At 44.8% G+C, this 19,469-nt stretch overlaps 3 protein-coding genes and 1 non-coding gene across 9 annotated transcripts in view; 2 read left to right on the top strand and 2 right to left on the bottom strand.

Annotated features, from left to right (window-relative positions):
• SF3B1 (splicing factor 3b subunit 1) overlaps positions 1-6,619 on the bottom strand; it is a 45,889-nt gene extending 39,270 nt beyond the window's left edge. For all 4 annotated transcript variants that reach the window (XR_001828143.2, XM_017538764.2, XM_037742097.1 and 1 more), the window contains exon 1: positions 6,470-6,619. Coding sequence is in view for 3 of the 4 variants with exons in the window: in XM_017538764.2 (XP_017394253.1) it covers positions 6,470-6,497 (28 nt within the window). In the remaining variant the exon portion in view is untranslated. The remainder of the gene's footprint in view (positions 1-6,469) is intronic.
• A 5,524-nt stretch (positions 6,620-12,143) lies between these two features.
• LOC119472709 lies at positions 12,144-12,250 on the top strand. The gene has a single exon (XR_005201886.1). It is a non-coding gene; the product is annotated as a U6 spliceosomal RNA (small nuclear RNA).
• A 2,353-nt stretch (positions 12,251-14,603) lies between these two features.
• LOC108311345 (40S ribosomal protein S15a-like) lies at positions 14,604-16,412 on the bottom strand. Its single transcript, XM_037742099.1, has one exon. It carries the CDS (start codon positions 15,167-15,169, stop codon positions 14,672-14,674), a length of 498 nt encoding a protein of 165 aa, XP_037598027.1. The 5' UTR covers positions 15,170-16,412; the 3' UTR covers positions 14,604-14,671.
• Positions 16,413-16,557: 145 nt separating this feature from the next.
• COQ10B (coenzyme Q10B) overlaps positions 16,558-19,469 on the top strand; it is a 21,676-nt gene continuing 18,764 nt past the window's right edge. For 2 of the 3 annotated variants that reach the window (XM_017538766.2, XM_017538768.2), the window contains exon 1: positions 16,558-16,799. In XM_017538766.2, the coding sequence (XP_017394255.1) occupies positions 16,690-16,799 (110 nt within the window). In that variant the 5' untranslated portion in view covers positions 16,558-16,689. Of the gene's footprint in view, positions 16,800-16,904; positions 17,022-19,469 lie in introns of those variants that run through there. The other variant, XM_017538767.2, reaches the window with a different exon arrangement.

The raw sequence follows: 19,469 nt of genomic DNA on the forward strand, positions 1-19,469 counted from the left end.
ATCCGAGTTTAGTTTTTAAAAATGTCTTAGGCATGAGATCAAAGCACTAGTTAAGTATGTATCACACTTGTATTACCAAAGAGCCACCCTAAAGGAAGAGTCTTGATGGTATACTGTCAAGAATGAGGTTTTTCTTAAATTGGTCATCTTATTTTAAGACATGTGTGTAACTGTGTCATACAAAACTATGTCAGGTGGCAGTTAGGCTTCTTAGAAAACTGAGAGTATATTTATTGCCACTAAAATTATGGTGGGAGGGGAACCAGAACGTGCAAATCCTTTCCTAAGATTTTCACTGGGCGTGGTGGCTCACACCTGTAATCCCAGCACTTTGGGAGGCCTAGCAAGGCAGGTGAATCACCTGAAGTCAGGAGTTCAAGAGCAGCCTAGCCAACATGGCAAAACCCTATCTCTACTAAAAAGACAAAAATTAGCTGGGCATGGTGGTGGGCGTCTGTAGTCCCAGCTCCTCAAGAGACTGAGGCAGGAGAATCACTTGACCCAGGAGGTAGAAGTTGCAGTGAGCCAAGATTGTGCCACCGCACTCTAGCCTGGGTGACAGAGTGACATTCCGTCTCAAAAATAAAAAAAAATTTCCTCTTCCTGGGGGTGTGTGATAGAGCTCGCGCCTGTAATCCCAGCACTTTGGGAGGCCAAGGCAGGTGGATCACCTGAGGTCAGGAGTTCAAGATCAGCCTGGCCAACATGTCAAACTCCATGTCTACTAAAAATACAAAAATTAGCCAGGCGTGGTGGCACACACCTGAAATCCCAGCTACTAGGAAGGCTGAGACAGGAGAATCACTTAAACCCAGGAGGCAGAGGTTGTGCTGAGCCAAGATCACACCATTGCACTCCAGCCTGGGCAACAAGAGGGAAACTCCATCTTAAAATAAACATATATATAAATAATGGGAAGAGTAGAAGGGACCAGTGTACAAATTAAACAAAGTTGGCTTAAGCTTATAACTCTTGAAGCTAGGTGATAAGTACCTAGGGAGTTCATTTTGCTACTCCCTCTACTTTTCTGTTTTGTTGTTTTGTTTTGAGACGGACTGTCACTCTGTTGCCCAGGCTGAAGTGCAGTGGGGTGATCTTGGTTCACTGCAACCTCCGCCTAACAGGTTCAAGCAATTCTCCTGCCTAAGCCTCCCAAGTAGGGATTACAGGGGCGCACCACCACAGCTCACTAATTTTTGTATTTTTAGTAGAGATGGGGTTTCACCATGTTGGCAAGGCTGGTCTTGAACTCCTAACCTCAGCTGATCCACCCACATCAATCTCCCAAAGTGCTGGGATTACAGGCATGAGCCACCATGCCCAGCCTGTTGTTTTGTTTTTTTTTTGAGACAGAGTCCTGCTCTGTTGCCCAGGCTGGAGTGCAGTGGCACAATCTCCACTCACTGCAACCTCTGCCTCCTGGGTTCAAGCAATTCTACTGCCTCAGCCCCCCTGTAGCTGGGATTACAGGCAGGCACCACCACACCCAGGTAATTTTTGTGTTTTTTAGGAGAGACAGGGTTTCTCCAGGTTAGACAGGCTATTCTCGACCTCCTAACCTCAGGTGATCCACCTGCCTCAGCCTCCCAAAGTGCTGGGATTACAGGCGTGAGCCACTGTGCCCAGCCTTTTTTTTTTTTTAAACTGGGTCTAACTTTTGCCCAGGCTGAAGTACAGTGGTGCCATCATAGCTCACTGCAGCCTCAATCTCCTGGGCTCAAGAGATCCTCCCAACTCAGCCTCCCAAATAGCTGGGACTACAGGCACGCACCATCACACCTGGATAACCTGTGTTTTTTTTTGTAGAGACAGGGTCTCACCATATTGCCCAGGCTGGTCTTGAACTACTAAGCTCAAGTCATCCACCCAGGGACCATACCAGCCTCTCTCTACTTTTCTGTATGTTTGTAGTCTCAAGCAATCCTACTGTCTTGGCTTCCCAAAATGCTGGGATTGTATTCGTGAGCAACGCCTGGCATCTTGTATTTTTTTTTTTTTGGGACGGAGTTTCGCTCTCGTTACCCAGGCTGGAGTGCAATGGCGCGATCTCGGCTTACCGCAACCTCCGCCTCCCGGGTTCAGGCAATTCTCCTGCCTCAGCTTCCTGCGTAGCTGGGATTACAGGCACGCACCACCATGCCCAGCTAATGTTTTGTATTTTTAGTAGAGACGGGGTTTCACCGTGTTGACCAGGATGGTCTCGATCTCTTGACCTCGTGATCCACCCGCCTCGGCCTCCCAAAGTGCTGGGATTACAGGCTTGAGCCACCGCGCCCAGCCGGCATCTTGTATTTTAGACTCAAACCTAAATATCAAACTCGAGAAAAACAACTCAGTACTGATAGCAGGTCACATCTGATACAACTATTTAACTGCTCCCCATCAATTCTTTCCCTCTGATATCCCCCTCCCGTGCCTTTTCTTTCCCCCTCTTCCCCACTGCTGAGATGAAGTTTCACTCAGTCTCCCAGGCTGGAGTGCAATGGCATGATCTCAGCTCAATGCAACCTCTGCCTTGTGGGTTTAACTGATTCTCCTGCTTCAGCCTCCCAAGCAACTGGGATTACAGGCCCACGCCACCATGCCCAGCTAATTTTTTGTATTTTTTTTTAATTTTTTATTCTTTTTTGAGACGGAATCTCACTCTGTGGCCCAGGCTGAAATGCAGTGGCACGATCTCAGCTCACTGCAACCTCTGCCTCCTGGCTGGGTTCAAGCAATGCTCCTATCTCAGCCTCCCAAGTAGCTGGGATTATAGGCACGTGACACCACGTCCAGCTAATTTTTGTATTTTTAGTAGAGACGGGATTTCACTATGTTGATCAAGCTGGTCTCAAACTCCTAACCTCATGATCTGCCTACATCAGCCTCCCAAAGTGCTGGGATTACAGGCGTGAGCCACCACACCTGGCTGCCTTTTCTTCTTTCTATGCCTTAGAGATCCTGCTACACCCAACTTGTAGCTCTTCTTCCTTCTTGATGCTTCTTTATTTTTCATTTTTCATCCAGTTTATTTTCAGTGCTCATTACATGTTACAGGGATACTGCCCTCAGATGTTAATCTCTCACTGACACCTTTTAGTCTGGTCCATAACTGATACCTATTTTCCTTCAGCCAGATGTAACTGCTGAACAAGTATTTCCCAAATACAAGACTTCTAAATAACATCAGAGAAAAACAAGAAGTATATTCTGCATCCCATCTCTGAACTTTTTCATTAAGCAAAACTCCATTAGGACAACTAACTATGATAGAAATCATTTTACCCAACACTACAAACAATACTGATGAATTTATTCATAAATAATTAATTCTGTTTTTTTAAAAAAGTTTCAAGGCCAGGCATAGCGGCTCACACCTGTAATCCTAGAATGGTGGGAGGCCAAGGCAAGAGGACTGCTTGAGCCCAGGGGTTCGAGATCAGCCTGGGTTACACAGCAAGACTCTATCTCTAAAAAAAAAATGTAAAAATTAGTCAGGCATGGTGGCACACGCCTGTAGCTGTAGCTCCTCAGGAGGCTGAAATGGGAGGATCACTTGAGCCTGGCAGCTGTAGGTTACAGTGAGCTATGATCACGCCACTGCACTCCAGCCTGGGCAACAGAGCAAGACCCGGTCTCAAAATTACACACAGGAAAACAAAAATACCAGCAAGATACACAATAACAAAACTATACCTATTCCAGCCATTTCTCAAGCTGAGAATTAGGGAAAAAAACTTTTTCAGCTTTGTGATGTCCCAAAAAATCTAATTCAAAGGATTAGTGGCAAAACAAGCATATATATACACATAGGATTTTTGGTTAACCCATTCTTCCCCTTCCAAAACAGAGAAGAATGTGTGTTCCCTACTTATTTGCCAAAGTCAACAGTATCTGAAGAACTGCTGGATGGCAAGATTATGCACATTCATAACCATACACCTGACACAATTTAACATGCACAAAGATCTAAAAGATTTTATCTAAGTCCAGCTCTTTTCATATTTCAGTCCTGGAAAGCATAAGCCACATTGGCGAAGGTAAAATATCATCAGATTGGTTAAAGAGGATGCAAGGGCTGATCCTAATAGAAATGTTTGAAAGGGTTGGGGTGCAGTGGCTCATGCCTGTAATCCCAGCACTTTATGAGGCTGAGGTTGGAGGATCTACCTTGAGGTCAGGAGTTTCAGACCAGCCTGTCCAACATGGCAAAACCCTGTCTCTAAAAATACAAAAATTAGTCGGGTGTCGTGGCGCATGCCTATGACGCGTACTCGGGAGGCTGAAGCAGGAGAATCGCTTGAACCTGGAAGGCGGAAGTTGCTGTGAGCCGAGATCACACCACTGCACTCCAGCCTTAGGCAACAGAGTGAGACTGCCTCAAAAAAAAAAAAAAAAGAAATGTTTGAAAGAAATATGACAGCAAGAAAACAATAGTTATCAGGTTATATCAACCTCGGAGCTAAGTAGAAGAGAAAATCTTAACACAATAGATTACATTCTAAGCAATATAACATTAATACTGACTGTGATGGCAGCACTGCCCAAAAAAGCATTAATACTGTTTCAGGTTATCAAAAATGGCTTAATATCAAGAGAAAAGGTGATGGATCATGAAGAACTGGAGTTCCACCAGGAAAATGTCATGAGGAAGGGAGCAAGAAGCTATGTCAGTACTATGCATATTTCTAAGAAACATGTAAGTCCCCAGACTTACATCCCATACAGATGGGAACAGGCAGTACTCAAGTGTTGAAGTGAACGTTCCGCTATCTTCTTACAGCATCACTTAACTATCATTGATAGAATAATCCCAAATAAAAACAAGTTTAGCCAAGAATAGCAATAGACCAAAGTTTCGAGCTGGGTTTCTACAAAATGCAGGAAAATTAATCAGAACTTTGATTTTCCTGTCTGAGGGCATTTTATACTGCAGATACCAACAAATAAGTAAAAAAAAAATCAAAGCTATACAATGTCCCCAAATGAATCTCCTTAACGAACAAAAACAGCAACATCTGTATATTTTCTATTTATTTTGTAAATGGTTATGTTTCAGATAGACTAAAGACAAAAGAATAAGGCCTAAGAACACTAAGGAAGCATTTAAACCCTAAATACCTAAAATAATACTAATATTAAAGTCATTCCCAATTCATTAGCATGTTTTGAATTGCAGAAAGCTGGACTTCAGGTTCTCTGGGTGACCCAACTGTTCAAAGCCATTCACATTCTGGTCCTAACCAACCTTTCCAGATTCATCTATTCCTTCCCTCCTTGAACCCTCTGTTCCTGCCACAGCAGACTATTACTCAAACACACCTTCCACGACTCAATACCTTGTTACAAGATGTTCTCTCACGCTCAGATGTCCTTCCGATTTAAAATTGACTGATCCTTTTAAAACAGACAGGTAACCTCCTCAGTGAAATAACCCTAAGCATAAATTAATCATTACGTTCGTTACCCAGGTTCCCAGAAAATGTTGCTTGTTCTTCTACTTAGGCATTCATTTGGCCTTATGAGAGAATGAGGACATACACATCTGTTTTCCCTATCAGACAGTAACATTTTGAATGGCCTCAGTCTGTTGCCTCTCACAAACCAATACCGAGCCAAACACCTAGAAAGGACATACGAAACAAAAGTGACTCTTGGAAGTCTCGTGCTTAGTGAAAATTTCGGATTCCACGTCAGAAATCAAAAAATGCAGTTCCAACTTCACATGCCTCTTTTCTGAAAAGTGATCCCATTTCCTGTCATCTCTGGATACTTCCTAATGAACTACAGTATATTTCCAATGCTTTCCTAATTTGCACACTGTATTCCATAAAACGATCAACTAGTTTGAAAGCTTCGGCCATCAATGAAACTAATTTCTTTCCCTCTTCCATCTGCTCCTCCAATAACCAGTCTCCAAAGAAAAAAATCAATAATAAAAGTGAAGGAGGAAAAAAAACTATCAGATTTTATCCCCAAATCGTTTCGTGCAAGAGAAACAAGCAATTAACACTGACGCTTGAAGACACACAAGGGTAGGAGTAATGGAATCCAAATTCGATTCGGTCCTGCCGGAAAAGCTTCTGCCGTATTTCAGTGCTTTTCTGACCCTCTTCTGCACAAACTATGCGGACGACAGTGTCGAGAGGCGAGTGTGACTTTATTCCCACGCCCGTTTCCCCGATCCCTTGCCCACGAATCCTACTGAGGAAGCCGCTTAAACAAGGCCCTCTAGTCAGAGAAGTGAAGCAACTCTGAAGTAGCAGGTCCCAAACACTGAACAAAGCGCCAGTCGGGGGTGTAAGAGGAGGACGCCATTACGCGGGGCAGTGGCCTGCGCCGCTGGCGCCGAGGAGACGACCCTAGGCCCCGAAACGCGGGCTCAGCTCCTACGAAAGAAACCACAGGAAAAGGCAGAATCCTAGGAAGAAAGGCTCTCAGTAGGCTAGCAACGGAGGAAACAAGTTAGCAGGGAAAAGCTGCTTACCTTCGTGAGTCTTGGCGATCTTCGCCATTTTGTCCACTCGAACACACAGACGGAACTGGCGCTCCCAAGAACTTCCGCTCGTCGCCGTCGCGACGGAGAAAAATAGCTGAGGGCTGCACTCTGCGCTTGCGCCAAACGGGAGCGCGCTCCGTCGGGGGTCACGTGACAAAGCTGCCACCTAGAGGGAACCGAGAGGTGCATTGTGGGTGGGGGAGGAGCTACGGCTGGGCCCTGTGGCTGCTTTCGTGATGACCCAGGAAATCCTCAGGCTAAGCCGTAAGGTCCTCAAGTGAGTAACTTTGCCCTGGAGGAAAGTGGATTCTAGGAGGGGAGTTAACACAGTCCCAGCTACTCTGGAGGCTGAGGCGGGAGCATCGCTTGAGCCCAGGAGTTCGAGGGTGCCGTGAGCCGTAATCTTGTCATGTCACTGTACTCCAGCCTCCAGCCTTGGCGACATATCAAGACCCCGAGACCCCTCTCTCAAAAAGAAAAACACTGTACGAAACCCTGCGTTTTCAGAGCTGGATGAGACCTCAGACATTCAATCCATTTACTCAAAACTCACCGGAAGATCTGGAGAAAAACTTTCCCTTGCAGCGCTCTCAGTCTTTATAGTGCTTAGTTACGAAAACAGTCTTAACAGTCTCATCTTTTGCCTTGTAATTCAAGGTCATTTTTCTTTCGTTATGTTTAATAATTGCAGCTAATTTAGGTAGGAATTTTTTTGAGCCTCACAAATCGTTATTGAGTTGCATAATGAGAATCTTGCCACCCTTTTAAAGCCTTTGAACTTTATGGGTTCTTAGAAGACCGCTCATCGACGTTATTAACATTCATTTAATGTTTTTCTTAACTCCAATACGGTATTTCTAAATCAGGAATTTTCATAGATCAGAATACGATAGTCTGTTTTCCCAGGCATCAACTATCATAACCTTGTACTGCTACGCTGGTCTTGGACTTAGGCAATGAAAAAGAAAGAAAGCCTCAGAATGATGGGTCCCGGAAGCAGCCCAGGAAAACAGATAGTTGTCAAGGTTAAAGCCATCACAAAGAAAGAAGTACCTTGCTATGTGATAAACTTACAACCCGAATACTAACCATACCATGGGGTCAGTATGGTCGCTTGAAGGGAGGGAAATGGTATGGGTGTATTCATCTTGCAGGAAGACACCCATATCTACTTTGGGTAAAGTGAGGAGCCATTTTCCTGAGACTAGGGATAGGTGGGAGCTATATGGACAATGGCACTGGGCTGAGAGCTTACATATCGTGTCCCTGCTGACTACTGACCTGCAGCCTAGCTTCCTCTTCCCCTCTCACCGGACTCCCACCCTTCTTTGGATCAGGTGACACAAAGGATTTTGTTTTGTTTTGTTGACACAGCGTCTTGCTTTGTTGCTCAAGCTGAAGGGCAGTGGTATGATCACAGCTCACCTTAACTTCGACCTTAAGGTTCAAGAGACTCTCTTGCCTCAGTCTCCAGAGTAGCTGGTACCACAAACATGGGCCACCATACCTGGCTATTTTTTGTAGAGTGACATCTCACTATATTGCCCAGGCTGGTCTCAAACTCTTGGCCTCAAGCATTCTGCCTGCCTCAGACTCCCAGAGTGCTGGGATTACAGGCATGAGCCACCACAGATTTTTATTAGCATCAGTAAAAGAATAAATTTGATAAAGTAAAATTTTTGGCCAGGCATGGTGGCTCACGCCTGTAATCCCATCACTTTGGGAAGCCAAGGCGGGTGGATCACCTGATGTCAGGAGTTCAAGACCAGCCTGACCAACATGGCGAAAGCCTCGACTCAAAATGCAAAAATCAGCTGGCCGTGCAAGTACACTCCTGTAATCTCAGCTACTCTTGGGAGGCTGAGGCACAAGAGTCGCTTGAACCCAGGAGGCAGAGGTTGCAGTGATCCAAGACTGCGCCACTGTACTCCAGCCTGGGTGACAGAGTGAGACTCCATCTCCAAAAAAGAAAAGAATTAATCCACATTGACAAGAAGAATCATAAGAACATCACATTTTTTGTCTCGTATTTTTAAAAAAGACAGATTTTTCACATGCCAGACCGTAGGGCTGAAAATAAATAAGACAAATTTTATATATATGATGTGATGGTTAATTTTAAGTGTCAATTTGACTGGATTAAGGAATACCTAGAAACCTGGTAAAGCTATTTTGTGGTGTATCTGTATGGGTGAGAGATTAGTGTGTGGGTCCAGATGGGTTAGGTAGGGAAGATCCGCCCTCAGTGTGCCAGGTACCATCCAGTCTGCTGGGGAGCCCAGGAAAAACAGAAGCAGAGAAAAGGTGAATATGTCAGTTTATGTGCCAAAGCTGGGTACATACACTCTTCCTCTATTGTTTTTGGACAACAACCCCAAGGTGCTCAGCCTTTGGACTCCTGGATTTACACCAGCAACACCCCACCCCCACCCCTTCCTCCTGGTTCTCAGGCCTTGACCTTGGACTGAGTTACATCATTGGCTTCCCTGGTTCTGAACCTTGGGACTTGGACCGAGCTACTAGCATCTCAGGGCCTCCAGTTTGCAGATGGCCTGTCAAGGGGCTTAGTCTTCAAAATTGCAGGAGCCAATTTCCCTAATAAATCCCAATGTGATAGTTCTTATCCCACAGGCTTGCTTCTTTAGTTTTGTTTTGCTTTATTTTTAGAAATGTGGTCTTGCTCTGTTGTCCCAACTGTAGTGCAGTGACTAACTGCAGTCTCAGATTTCTGGGCTCTGGTGATCCTCCCAACTCAGCCTTTTGAGTAGCTAGGATTACAGGTGCACACCACCATGCCCAGCTACTTTTTATTTTTATTTTTTATTTTATTTATTTATTTATTTTGAGACAGAGTCTTGCTCTGTTACCAGGCGCCAGGCTGGAGTGCAGTGGCACAATCTCGGCTCACTGCAATCTCTGCCTCCTGGGCTCAAGCAATTCTCCTGCCTCAGCCTCTCAAGTAGCTAGGACTACAGGCACACGCCACCACGCCCAGTTAATTTTTGTATTTTTTAATAGAGACGGGGTTTCACCATGTTGGCCAGGATGATCTCCATCTCTTGACCTCGTGATCCGCCTGCCTTGGCCTCCCAAAGTGCTGGGATTACAGGCATGAGCCATCGTGCCCAGCCTTTTTATTTTTTGAGATAGAGTCTTACTCTGTCACCCAGGCTGGAGTGCAGTCGCACCATCTCAGCTCACTGCAACCTCTAGCTCCGGAGTAGCTGGAACCACAGGTGTGCACCACCACACCCAGGTAATTTTTATATTTTTAGTAGAGACAGGGCTTTGCCATGTTGGCCAAGCTGGTCTTGAACTCCTGGCCTCAAGTGACCCACCCATGTCATCCTCCTAAAGTGCTGGGATTACAGGCATGAGCTACTGCACTTACCTACTTGTTAAAGTTTTTGTAGAGACGGGGTCTTGGTGTATTGCCCTGGCTAATCTCAAACACCTAGCCTCAAGTGATCTTCCCACCTGGGCCTCTCAAAGTGCTGGGATTATAGGCACGAGCCACTTAACCAACTTGGAGAACTTGGGAAATAAGATGTGGTGGGTCCTTGCCACTGTGAGCCAGATCTGGGTCAGAACTTCATGTATGGCCTGTCCCTTATATACACCCACTCTATAGGATATTATGGGGCCGGGCGCAGTGGTTCACACCTGTAGTCTCAGCATTTTGGCAGGCCAAGGTGGGTGGATCACAAGGTTAGGAGTTCGAGACCAGTCTGATCAACATAGTGAAACCCTGTCTTTACTAAAAATACAAAAAAATCAACCGGGCATGGTGGCTGGCACATGCCTGTAATCCCAGCTACTTGGGAGGCTGAGGCAAGAGAATGGCTTGAACCTGGGAGGCAAAGGTTGTAGTGAGCCGAGATTGTGCCACTGCACTCCAGCCTGGGTGACAGAGTGAGACAGAGTGAGACTCCATCTCAAAAACAAAAAAAGGATATTATAATACTTTGTATAACAACGTGAATTTGGACCCTGTGTCCCACAGGTCTCAAAATATTTGGTTATTCCACTTTTCCCAGTCTATAGTTACCAGAGCAAATGACAGGTCCCTTTGGAGAAGTATTAAGGGAATCATTAACAAATACTAACAAAAACAGGTCAAGCATGGTGGCTCATGTCTGTAATTCTAACACTTTGGGAGGCCAAGATGGGTGGATTATGAGGTCAGGAGTTCCAGACCAGCCTGGCCAACATGGTAAAACGCTGTTTCTACTGGAAATACAAAAATTAGCGGGTTGTAGTGTATATGCCTGTAATCCCAGCTACTCGAGAGGCTGAGGAGAATTGCTTGAACCCTGGAGGTGCAGGTAACAATGAGCTGACTGTGCCATTATACTCTAGCCTGGGCAACACGAGCAAGACTCCACCTCCAAAAAAAAAAAAAAAAAATGGTCTTGGGGACACAAGGTGATATTTACTTCTTGCCGTTACTGTTTTCTTATCTCAATATTCCTTTTATTTATTTATTTATTTAGAGACAGAGTCTCGCTCTGTTGCCCAGGCTGGAGTGCAGTGGCTCGATCTCAGCTCACTGCAACCTCTGCCTCCTGGGTTCAAGCAGTTCTCTGCCTCAGCCTCCCAAGTAGCTGGGAGTACAGGTGCACACCATCACGCCTGGCTAATTTTTGTATTTGTAGAGGCGAGGTCTCACCATGTTGCCCAGGCTGGTCTCAAACTCCTGGGCTCAAGTGATCCACCTGGCTCAGCCTCCCAAAGTGCTAAGATTACAGACATGAACCACCGTGTCTAACCTTTCCTTTTTTGGGCGGTCACCTTAATTCCTCAAATGCTTTTAAACAATGTCACTATATTTTTTGTTTAACTGGTATAATTTCTGTTTTCCTGACCAGTCCCTAAGCAACATTGCCAGTCAGTAAGGACAAAATGTCTAGTTAATGTCCTTTGCTATTCCCCTATTTATCAGAAACTAACATATGTAATAGGGCTAATCTCTTGTAACTCAGTTCCAACAGGTGTTCAAGGAAGTTGTTCTTGAACAAGGAAGGTGGTGTTTAAACCAAACATTTCCCAAAAACATTGTCTATTTTTGTTTTGTTTTGTTTTTTTGAGACGGAGTTTCACTCTTGTTGCACAGGCTGGAGTGCGATGGTGCAATCTCAGCTCACCGCAGCCTCGGCCTCCTGGGTTCAAGCAATTCTCCTGACTCAGCCTCCTGAGTAGCTGGGATTACAGACATGCACCACCACACCTGGCTAATTTTGTATTTTTAGTAGAGATGGGGTTTCTCCATGTTGGTCAGGCTGGTCTCGAACTCCCACCCTCAGGTGACCCACCAGACTTGGCTTCCTAAAGTGCTGGGATTCCAGGTGTGAGTTACCGCTCCCAGCCTTGTTTTGTTTTTGAGATGGGGTCTCACTAATTGCCCGGGCTGGTTTTGAACTCCTGGCCTCAAGTGATTCTCCCTCCTAGGTCTTCCAAAGTGCTGGCATTACAGGCATGAGCCACCACACACATTGAATATGGTAGAGAGAAAAGGTGCCAGTAATACAATTATGTTAACTTTTAAAACTAACTTTATTTCAGGAAAGAAATATATATGATGTTGGGGTAAAGATCATATTCTGTGGTTAAAATTCATCCTATATTTGTTTTGATTGGAGGAGTGACTAAAAATGCTGTTACTGTGCTCACTTCATCAGCACATATACTAAAACTGGAACAACACAGAGAAGATTAGCATGGTCCCTCAGCAAGAATAACATTCAAATTTGTGAAATGTTCTATATTTTTATAAAAATAAAAGAAAAAAAATGCTGTTACTACTAGAAATCATTGCCATCTCTATCTACTTGAAGCCTTTCTGGTTCTGTTCAGTCTATAGGGTTCTGAAGAGTGAGTAAAATCTATAAACAAACAGTGTGATTCTAAGTGGAAGTCAATCAAAAGGATTTCATTTGGAAAGATCACAGAGGCAGAAATAAAAAGGTATAGATAAAATGTTTTATTATGGAAGATTTCAAACATCCGCAAAAATTAGATATAACTATGAAGAACCCCCTGTACCATCATTCATTTCATTGATTATCAATATATGCTTAATTTTGTTTCATCCACTCTATCCCCAATATCTGTTGGGTTATTTTAAAGCAAAGCACAGACATCATATTTCATCTGTAAAATACTTCCGTATAAATATCTGAGATAAAGATTGTAGGTATCACTACACCTACAATTTTTTAAAAATTTAAAATTTGGCCGGGCGCTGTGGCTCACACCTGTAATCCTAGCACTTTGGGAGGCCGAGATGAGTGGATCACCTGAGGTCAGGAGTTCAAGACCAGACTGGCCATCATGGTGAAACCCCGCCTTAAAAAAAAAAAAATTAAATTTTTAATTTTTTTTTTTTTAAGAGACAGTGACTCATTCTGTCGCCCAGGATAGAGTGCAGTGGTGCTAACTTAGCTCACTGGAGACTCCAACTCCTAGATTCAAGTGATCCTCCCATCTCAGCCTCCCAAAGTACTGGGATTACGGGCATAAGCCGACTGTACCCAGCCTTTCATGTTTCTTAAAATCATCTAGTATCCAGCTTTCAAATTTCTTAGTCTCATATATGTCTTTTTGTAGTTTGCGCAAAACAAAATAAAAAAGTCTTTTACATCTTTTAAATCTACAACAGTCTCCCCCTCCTCTTCCTTTTTTTTTTTCTTTTTTTTCTTTTTGAGACGGAGTTTTGCTCTTGTTACCCAGACTGGAGTGCAATGGCGTGATCTCGGCTCACCGCAACCTCCGCCTCCTGGGTTCAGGCAATTCTCCTGCCTCAACCTCCTGAATAACTGGGATTACAGGCATGCGCCACCATGCCCAGCTGATTTTTGTATTTTTAGTAGAGACGGGGTTTCACCATGTTGACCAGGATGGTCTTGATCTCTTGACCTCGTGATCCACCCGCCTCGGCCTCCCAAAGTGCTGGGATTATAGGCGTGAGCCACTGCGCCCAGCTAATTTTTGTATTTAGAAGAGAGAAGGTTTCACCTTGTCCAGGAGGGTCTCAATCTCTTGATCTCATGATCCACCCACCTCAGCCTCCCAAACTGCTGGGATTATAGGCGTGAGCCACTGCGCCCAGCTAATTTTTGTATTTTTAGTAGAGACGAGGTTTCACCTTGTCCAGGAGGGTCTCAATCTCTTGATCTCATGATCCACCCACCTCAGCCTCCCAAACTGCTGGGATTATAGGCGTGAGCCACCGCGCCTGGCCTCCCCTTCCTTTTTGACTTGATATTTACTCATTGAAGAAACTGGGTCACTTATCCTATAGAATTTCCCATAATCTGGACTTGGCAGATAGTATCACCTTGGTGTTATTTAACATGTTCTTTTCTTTTTGGTGTTGAGTCAGGGTTTCACTCTGTCACCCAGGCTGGAGTACAGTGGCATGATCACAGCGCTCTGCAATCTCAAACTTCCTTGGATCAAGTGATCCTCTTGCCTCAGCCTCCCTACTAGCTGGGATTACAGGTGTGTACCACCATGCGCAGCTGTTTTTTTTTTTTTCTTTTCTATGATTTTTTTTTTTAAGATGGGGTTTCACCATGATGGCCAGGCTGGTCATGAACTCCTGACCTCAGGTGATCCACCCACCTCGGCCCCCCAAAGTGCTAGAATTACAGGTGTGAGCCACTGCGCCCAGCTGCTAATTGTTTAATTTTTTGTAGATATGGGGTCTCACTATGTTGCCTAGGCTGGTCTCAAACTCCTGGCCTCAAGCGATCCTCCTGCCTCAGCAACCCAAAGTGTTGGGATTTCAGGCCTGTGCTACTGAAATGTGAAAATGTGCTTTAAAGAAGACCTTACTGGAAATATTTAAGATTTTTTTTTTTTTTTAAAGACGGGGTTTCACCATGTTGGTCAGGCTGGTCTTGAACTCCCGACCTCAGGTGATCTGCCCGCCTTGGCCTCCAAAGGGTTGGGATTACAGGTGTGAGCCACCAAGCCCAGCCAGAAATATTTAAGATTTAAAGAAGAGTAAGAATTGTGTATTTGAAAGTAATTGATACAGAAATGCCATGCAGCTACAGAATCACCTCAATCTACATCATGTGTTGTACTGCAAAAATGTTTTCACAAACCTTGTAGCTGATTTGTTTTTGTTTGTTTTTTTTTTTTTGTCCATGAGGCATTTTATTTGTAAATATATGTATTACATCCCTAGAAAAAGAATTCCAGGATTTTCCCTTCTGTGTGTTTTCGTCTCGCTTCTTCATGGTCCATGATGCCAGCTGAGGTTCTCAGTACAATGAAAGCAAACTGGCAGGATGGAAGCAGATTATTCTGCCATTTTTCTAGACCTTTGAGTTGCACATCAAATCTGGGGCTGATCACGCCACACTTGTTTAGCCTGCCTGTGAGGTTCACAACAATTTTCCCAGCTCTGTGATCGTCAATGATTTCAAATTCGCCAATGTAACCATGCTTCATCATCACAGTGAGAAACCGGACGATGACTTTGGAGCACGGCCTAATAAGCACCTGGCGTTTACCTCTCTTTTCGGCATTGTTGATGCTCTTGAGAGCATCAGCCAGGCTATTTATGCGCACCATTACCACAGCACGGAAAGATGGCGGAAACAGCGTAGCTGAAGATTTCAATTTACTCCGCAAAGTATCTAGACTGCAAAGAACGAAGCAAGAGGAGAAAATAATCATACATACACAACAGCTGGAATATTGCTTTAAATGTAAATGTAAAACTATTCTACACTCAACTTCTAATGGCTTTCCTTCATGCCTAGAATACAATCAAAAATTGGAAGCATATACTACGGCTTCCATGGCACTAGGATAAAGCTCTACCTACCTCTCTGACCTTATTTCCTACCACTTTCCCGCTCTCCCTGTGCTGCAAACTCCTTGCTCTTCCTAAAGCATGCCAAGATTGTTCCTGCCTGGGGCCTCTGCAGTTGTTCCATACATCAGAAGGTCATTTCCTCCCAAGTAATCAGAGTTCAGGTCCTCACTTAATTTTAGGCCTTTGTTCAGTGTCATCCTCTCAGAGCCCCTCCTGACCACCCTATATAAATCAGCACCCTACCTTATTCCTTCTTCCTCTCCTTACCCTGCTTTACTGTTTAGTCTACGGGACATGTAACAAGCTGCCATTGTACTATATACTAATTGGTTTCTTTCCCCCACTAGAATATAAGCTCGGTGACAGTGAAGACTTTTGTTCACTTCTCCAGCATCTAGTAGGTGACACACAAATATCTGACTACATTTAATCCACACTCTCATTTACCATTCCCAAACTGTATTAAATAGTACTAGTATTGCCATCCTCACTTTACACTTTGCAGGAAACTATTGGCGTACAAATCTTAAGACCTGAGAACAAACAAACTGAGGGGAACAAGAAGTCTGGACTTCATGACTGATCACCGAAATAAGTAAATCAAAGCGAAGGCGTCTGTTTAGTATGGAATAAGGGAAACCCAAACCATTTGAGAAACCAATTAAAATGTGGACCTCTTAGGAAGAAGGCCGATCGAAAGGCCGATCGAAATGCTGCTGGAAACTGAGTCTCTTTCCTAATGACAGGACCTTATGTTGCCCTCACAATTACCCCATGAGGTAGGTACGGCAGGCTTTGTATTAGACAATCATTAATGAGCAGGACGCTGACTGACAGGCTTCGCAGCTAGGAGCGAGGCCCTGTCTGAGTCCGGACTCACGGGTTTGGACAGTTACATAATTAATACTCAAACTGTGGGGCTTCCCGCTGCCCCCCATGCCCCGGCGAGGCTCACGTGACAGGCCCCACGTGACAGGCCTCCCAACCGGAAGCGGTCCTCAGGAGAACCAGGGCGGTTTTTTAATCCAGGAACAGTTCCAGCGCGGGACGTGGGCTGAGCATTCATTGAGTATTACGCAAAGCGCGCGAGCGCGCGGAAAAGGCGATTGGTCGGTCTGGGCAGAGAGGTGTGTCCTGGCGGGCCCGCATCTCCTCCGATTGGCTGACAGGCTGATGGAAACGTTTACAGTCAGCCCTACGCAGGGTGAGCGTGCGTCAGCCTTGAGCAACCCGGAAGGGATGAGGGGGCGTGTCTAGCTGCGCAGGGGGCCAGCCGATTGGCTGGAAGACAACGGAGCCGGGCGACCAGGCCCGACCAGAGGAGGGCGGTGCCGCTGGGTAGGTCCGGGAGGTGACGACCGGCTTTGGAGAGTGTATCATGGCAGCTCGGACTGGTCAGACGGCCTTGAGAAGGGTGGTCTCGGGATGTCTTCCGAAGTCAGCGACAGTGGCCGGTAATCCGACTCCGTCGCCCGTGCGGAACGGCAGGTAATGAACAGCGAGGGTGCTGCTACGAGAGTAGTTTTCCACTCTGGTTGCCGAGTTGGGGGACCGGAAGGATTTTGGGGCGAGGAACAGCCGGACTCGGTGCATTTACGTGTCTTTAGAGGAGAAGGCTCTTTTGTATTTGGCATTTGAAGGACTCAAGAGCCGCGCGCATCACCGTGGGCGCAAGGCGGCTGTATTAGTGGTTCGTTTCCCTTGCGACAGGCAATGAATTTTCGGCGAAGCGACTTTGGAAGCAGTTTGGCCATTGGTGCCTTGGGGCTCTTCCGGTTTCCTCCCCTATGGCCTGTTGCTACTGCTGTTGGAAAGTTTTAACTTTGCGCAGAAGGGTTGCTGGCTGCTGGCTGTATGGGAGTTTGGTTTGGCGGTGAGTCCCTGTCTCTGGTTCCTTCTGCCTGCCAGGTGGTCAGATTCCTTTTTCCCGGTTTCTGATAAAGTGGTTTGCCGTCGCTATTTAGAGCTTACAAAAGTAAATATAGCCAACACAAGGGACCTGGAATTTTTCACTCTGCTGTAACTTACAGGTCCTGTAACCTTGAACCGTAGTCTGCTTTCGATTTTCCTGGTTGGTTCATTTTTTGGTAGGTGGGAGTGGAGATGGAAGTCGGAACTTGGATACTATACTTGTACGACTTAGTTTCTTTTTACTAGTAACATTGTAACATTCTTGAAAATTAAACTTTAAAATGAATTCAGATGTACAAAGTACGAAGTGAGGAGAGAAAGCAAATCTGGTTGAGCCCCAGGACATTTAGATTAAATGAAGATCCAACCCTCCTGGAATCGTGGAAATAAAAACATTAAAAAATTCAGTGAATAATTTTTTAAAACAACAATAACCTTACCAAATCCAAATTCCTTTAGACAAATGTTGGATGAGACAAATAAAATCATAAAATTGCTCCTGGTTTAGTACATAACCTCAAAAAGTAGTTTCAGGCAGAATAAACCCATCATACTTTAGATCTGTTTGTATTACTCTTATAAAATGTCTTTCAAATAAACAAAACTGTTTACTTTTGAGAAAAATAAAGTTGCTTTAGTGATTAAATTGAGGCTTCAGTTCCAAGACAGATACTGTTTATAATAATGAGGGAGGCAGTTTGAGTTCATTTTCAGTGTTAAGCATCAGATTCTGACCTTTATTATACTTAAGTGTTTGAGAGAGTAGTACTGGAAGACGAGTGATAAAAATGCTGTCCTCCATGTGGTCCAGTGGTCCAGTACTGATTTCTTGCTTTAACTGTATATATGAATGTGTGTCTCCTTATATCGTAGTTTAAGACATAGTATTCCTGATAGTGCATGAAAATAGATATGCTGTCCAGGGCACTGCAACTATAGCATGCAAATTGATCAGAAAATTTCCTATTAGTTGCTTTAAAGACAGCTGTTTTCCTTAGGTTTGTTATCAGATTGTGTAAGGGTATTTTTTTGGTAGGCTGGGAGGCAATACATGAACCTTTGTACCAGGTTCATGTATTGACTACCAGTAAATACATAAACCTTTATATATAGTAAAAAGTCAACCAGATACCCAGTTCACCTCTTTAGAAGCAAAAGTCTTATCTTTTTTCAAGTAAAGGTTTCAGCACTATTCACAGTAGCCAAGATACGGAATCAGCAGGTGTCCAACAACAGATGAATGGGATTGGGTGCAGTGGCTCATGCCTGTAATTCCAGCACTTTGAGAGGCTGAGGCAGACACACACATATATAGAAAAATTAGCTCTGTGTGTGTGTGTATGTGTATACACGTACATATATGTAGAAAAATTAACTGGCTGTGTGCTAGTGCAGGCTTGTGGTTCCAGTTGCTCAGGAGGCTGAGGTGGGAGGATCATTTGAGTCCAGGAGGTTGAGACTGCAGTGAGCCTTGATTGGGCTACTGCACTCATGCCTGGGCAACAGAGCCAAACCCTGTCTCAAAAAACGAAACAAGCAAGGCTGGACACAGTTGCTCACACCTGTAATCCCAAGAATTTGGGAGGCTGAGGCAGGAGGATCACTTAAACTCAGGAGTTTGAGACCGGCCTGGGCAACATAGGAAGACCTCGCTTCTACATATAAGTAAAAAATTGGCAGGGCTTGGTGGCATGTGCCTGTGGTTCCAGCTACTTGGGACCTGAGGTGGGAGAATTGCTGGAGCCCAGGCAGTGGAGGCTGTGGTGAGACTGTGCCACTGCACTCCGGTCTGCATGACAGAGTGAGACCCTGACTCAAACACAACAACAACAACAAAACAGATGAATGGATAAAGAAAATGTGGTATATATGTTAATACACGATGGGAATACTATTCAGCCATCAAAAAAGAGTGAAATCCTGTTATTTGCAGCAACGTGAATGGACGTGGAAGACATTTTGTTAAGTGAAACAAGCCAGGAACAGAAAGTTAGACATTGCGAGTTCTCTCTCATATGTGGAAGCTAAAGAAAGTTGATCTCATAGAAGTAAAAAAGTATAACAGATGATACTAAAGATTGGGAAGGCTGGGAAGAAGGGAGAGATAGGGAGAGATTTGTTAAAGGATATAAAATTGCCGGGCGCGGTGGCTCAAGCCTGTAATCCCAGCACTTTGGGAGGCCGAGGCGGGTGGATCACGAGGTCAAGAGATCGAGACCATCCTGGTCAACATGGTGAAACCCCGTC

This window comes from Cebus imitator, unplaced genomic scaffold, assembly GCF_001604975.1.
Source record: "Cebus imitator isolate Cc_AM_T3 unplaced genomic scaffold, Cebus_imitator-1.0 Scaffold113, whole genome shotgun sequence".
Classification (NCBI taxonomy): Eukaryota; Metazoa; Chordata; class Mammalia; order Primates; family Cebidae; genus Cebus; species Cebus imitator.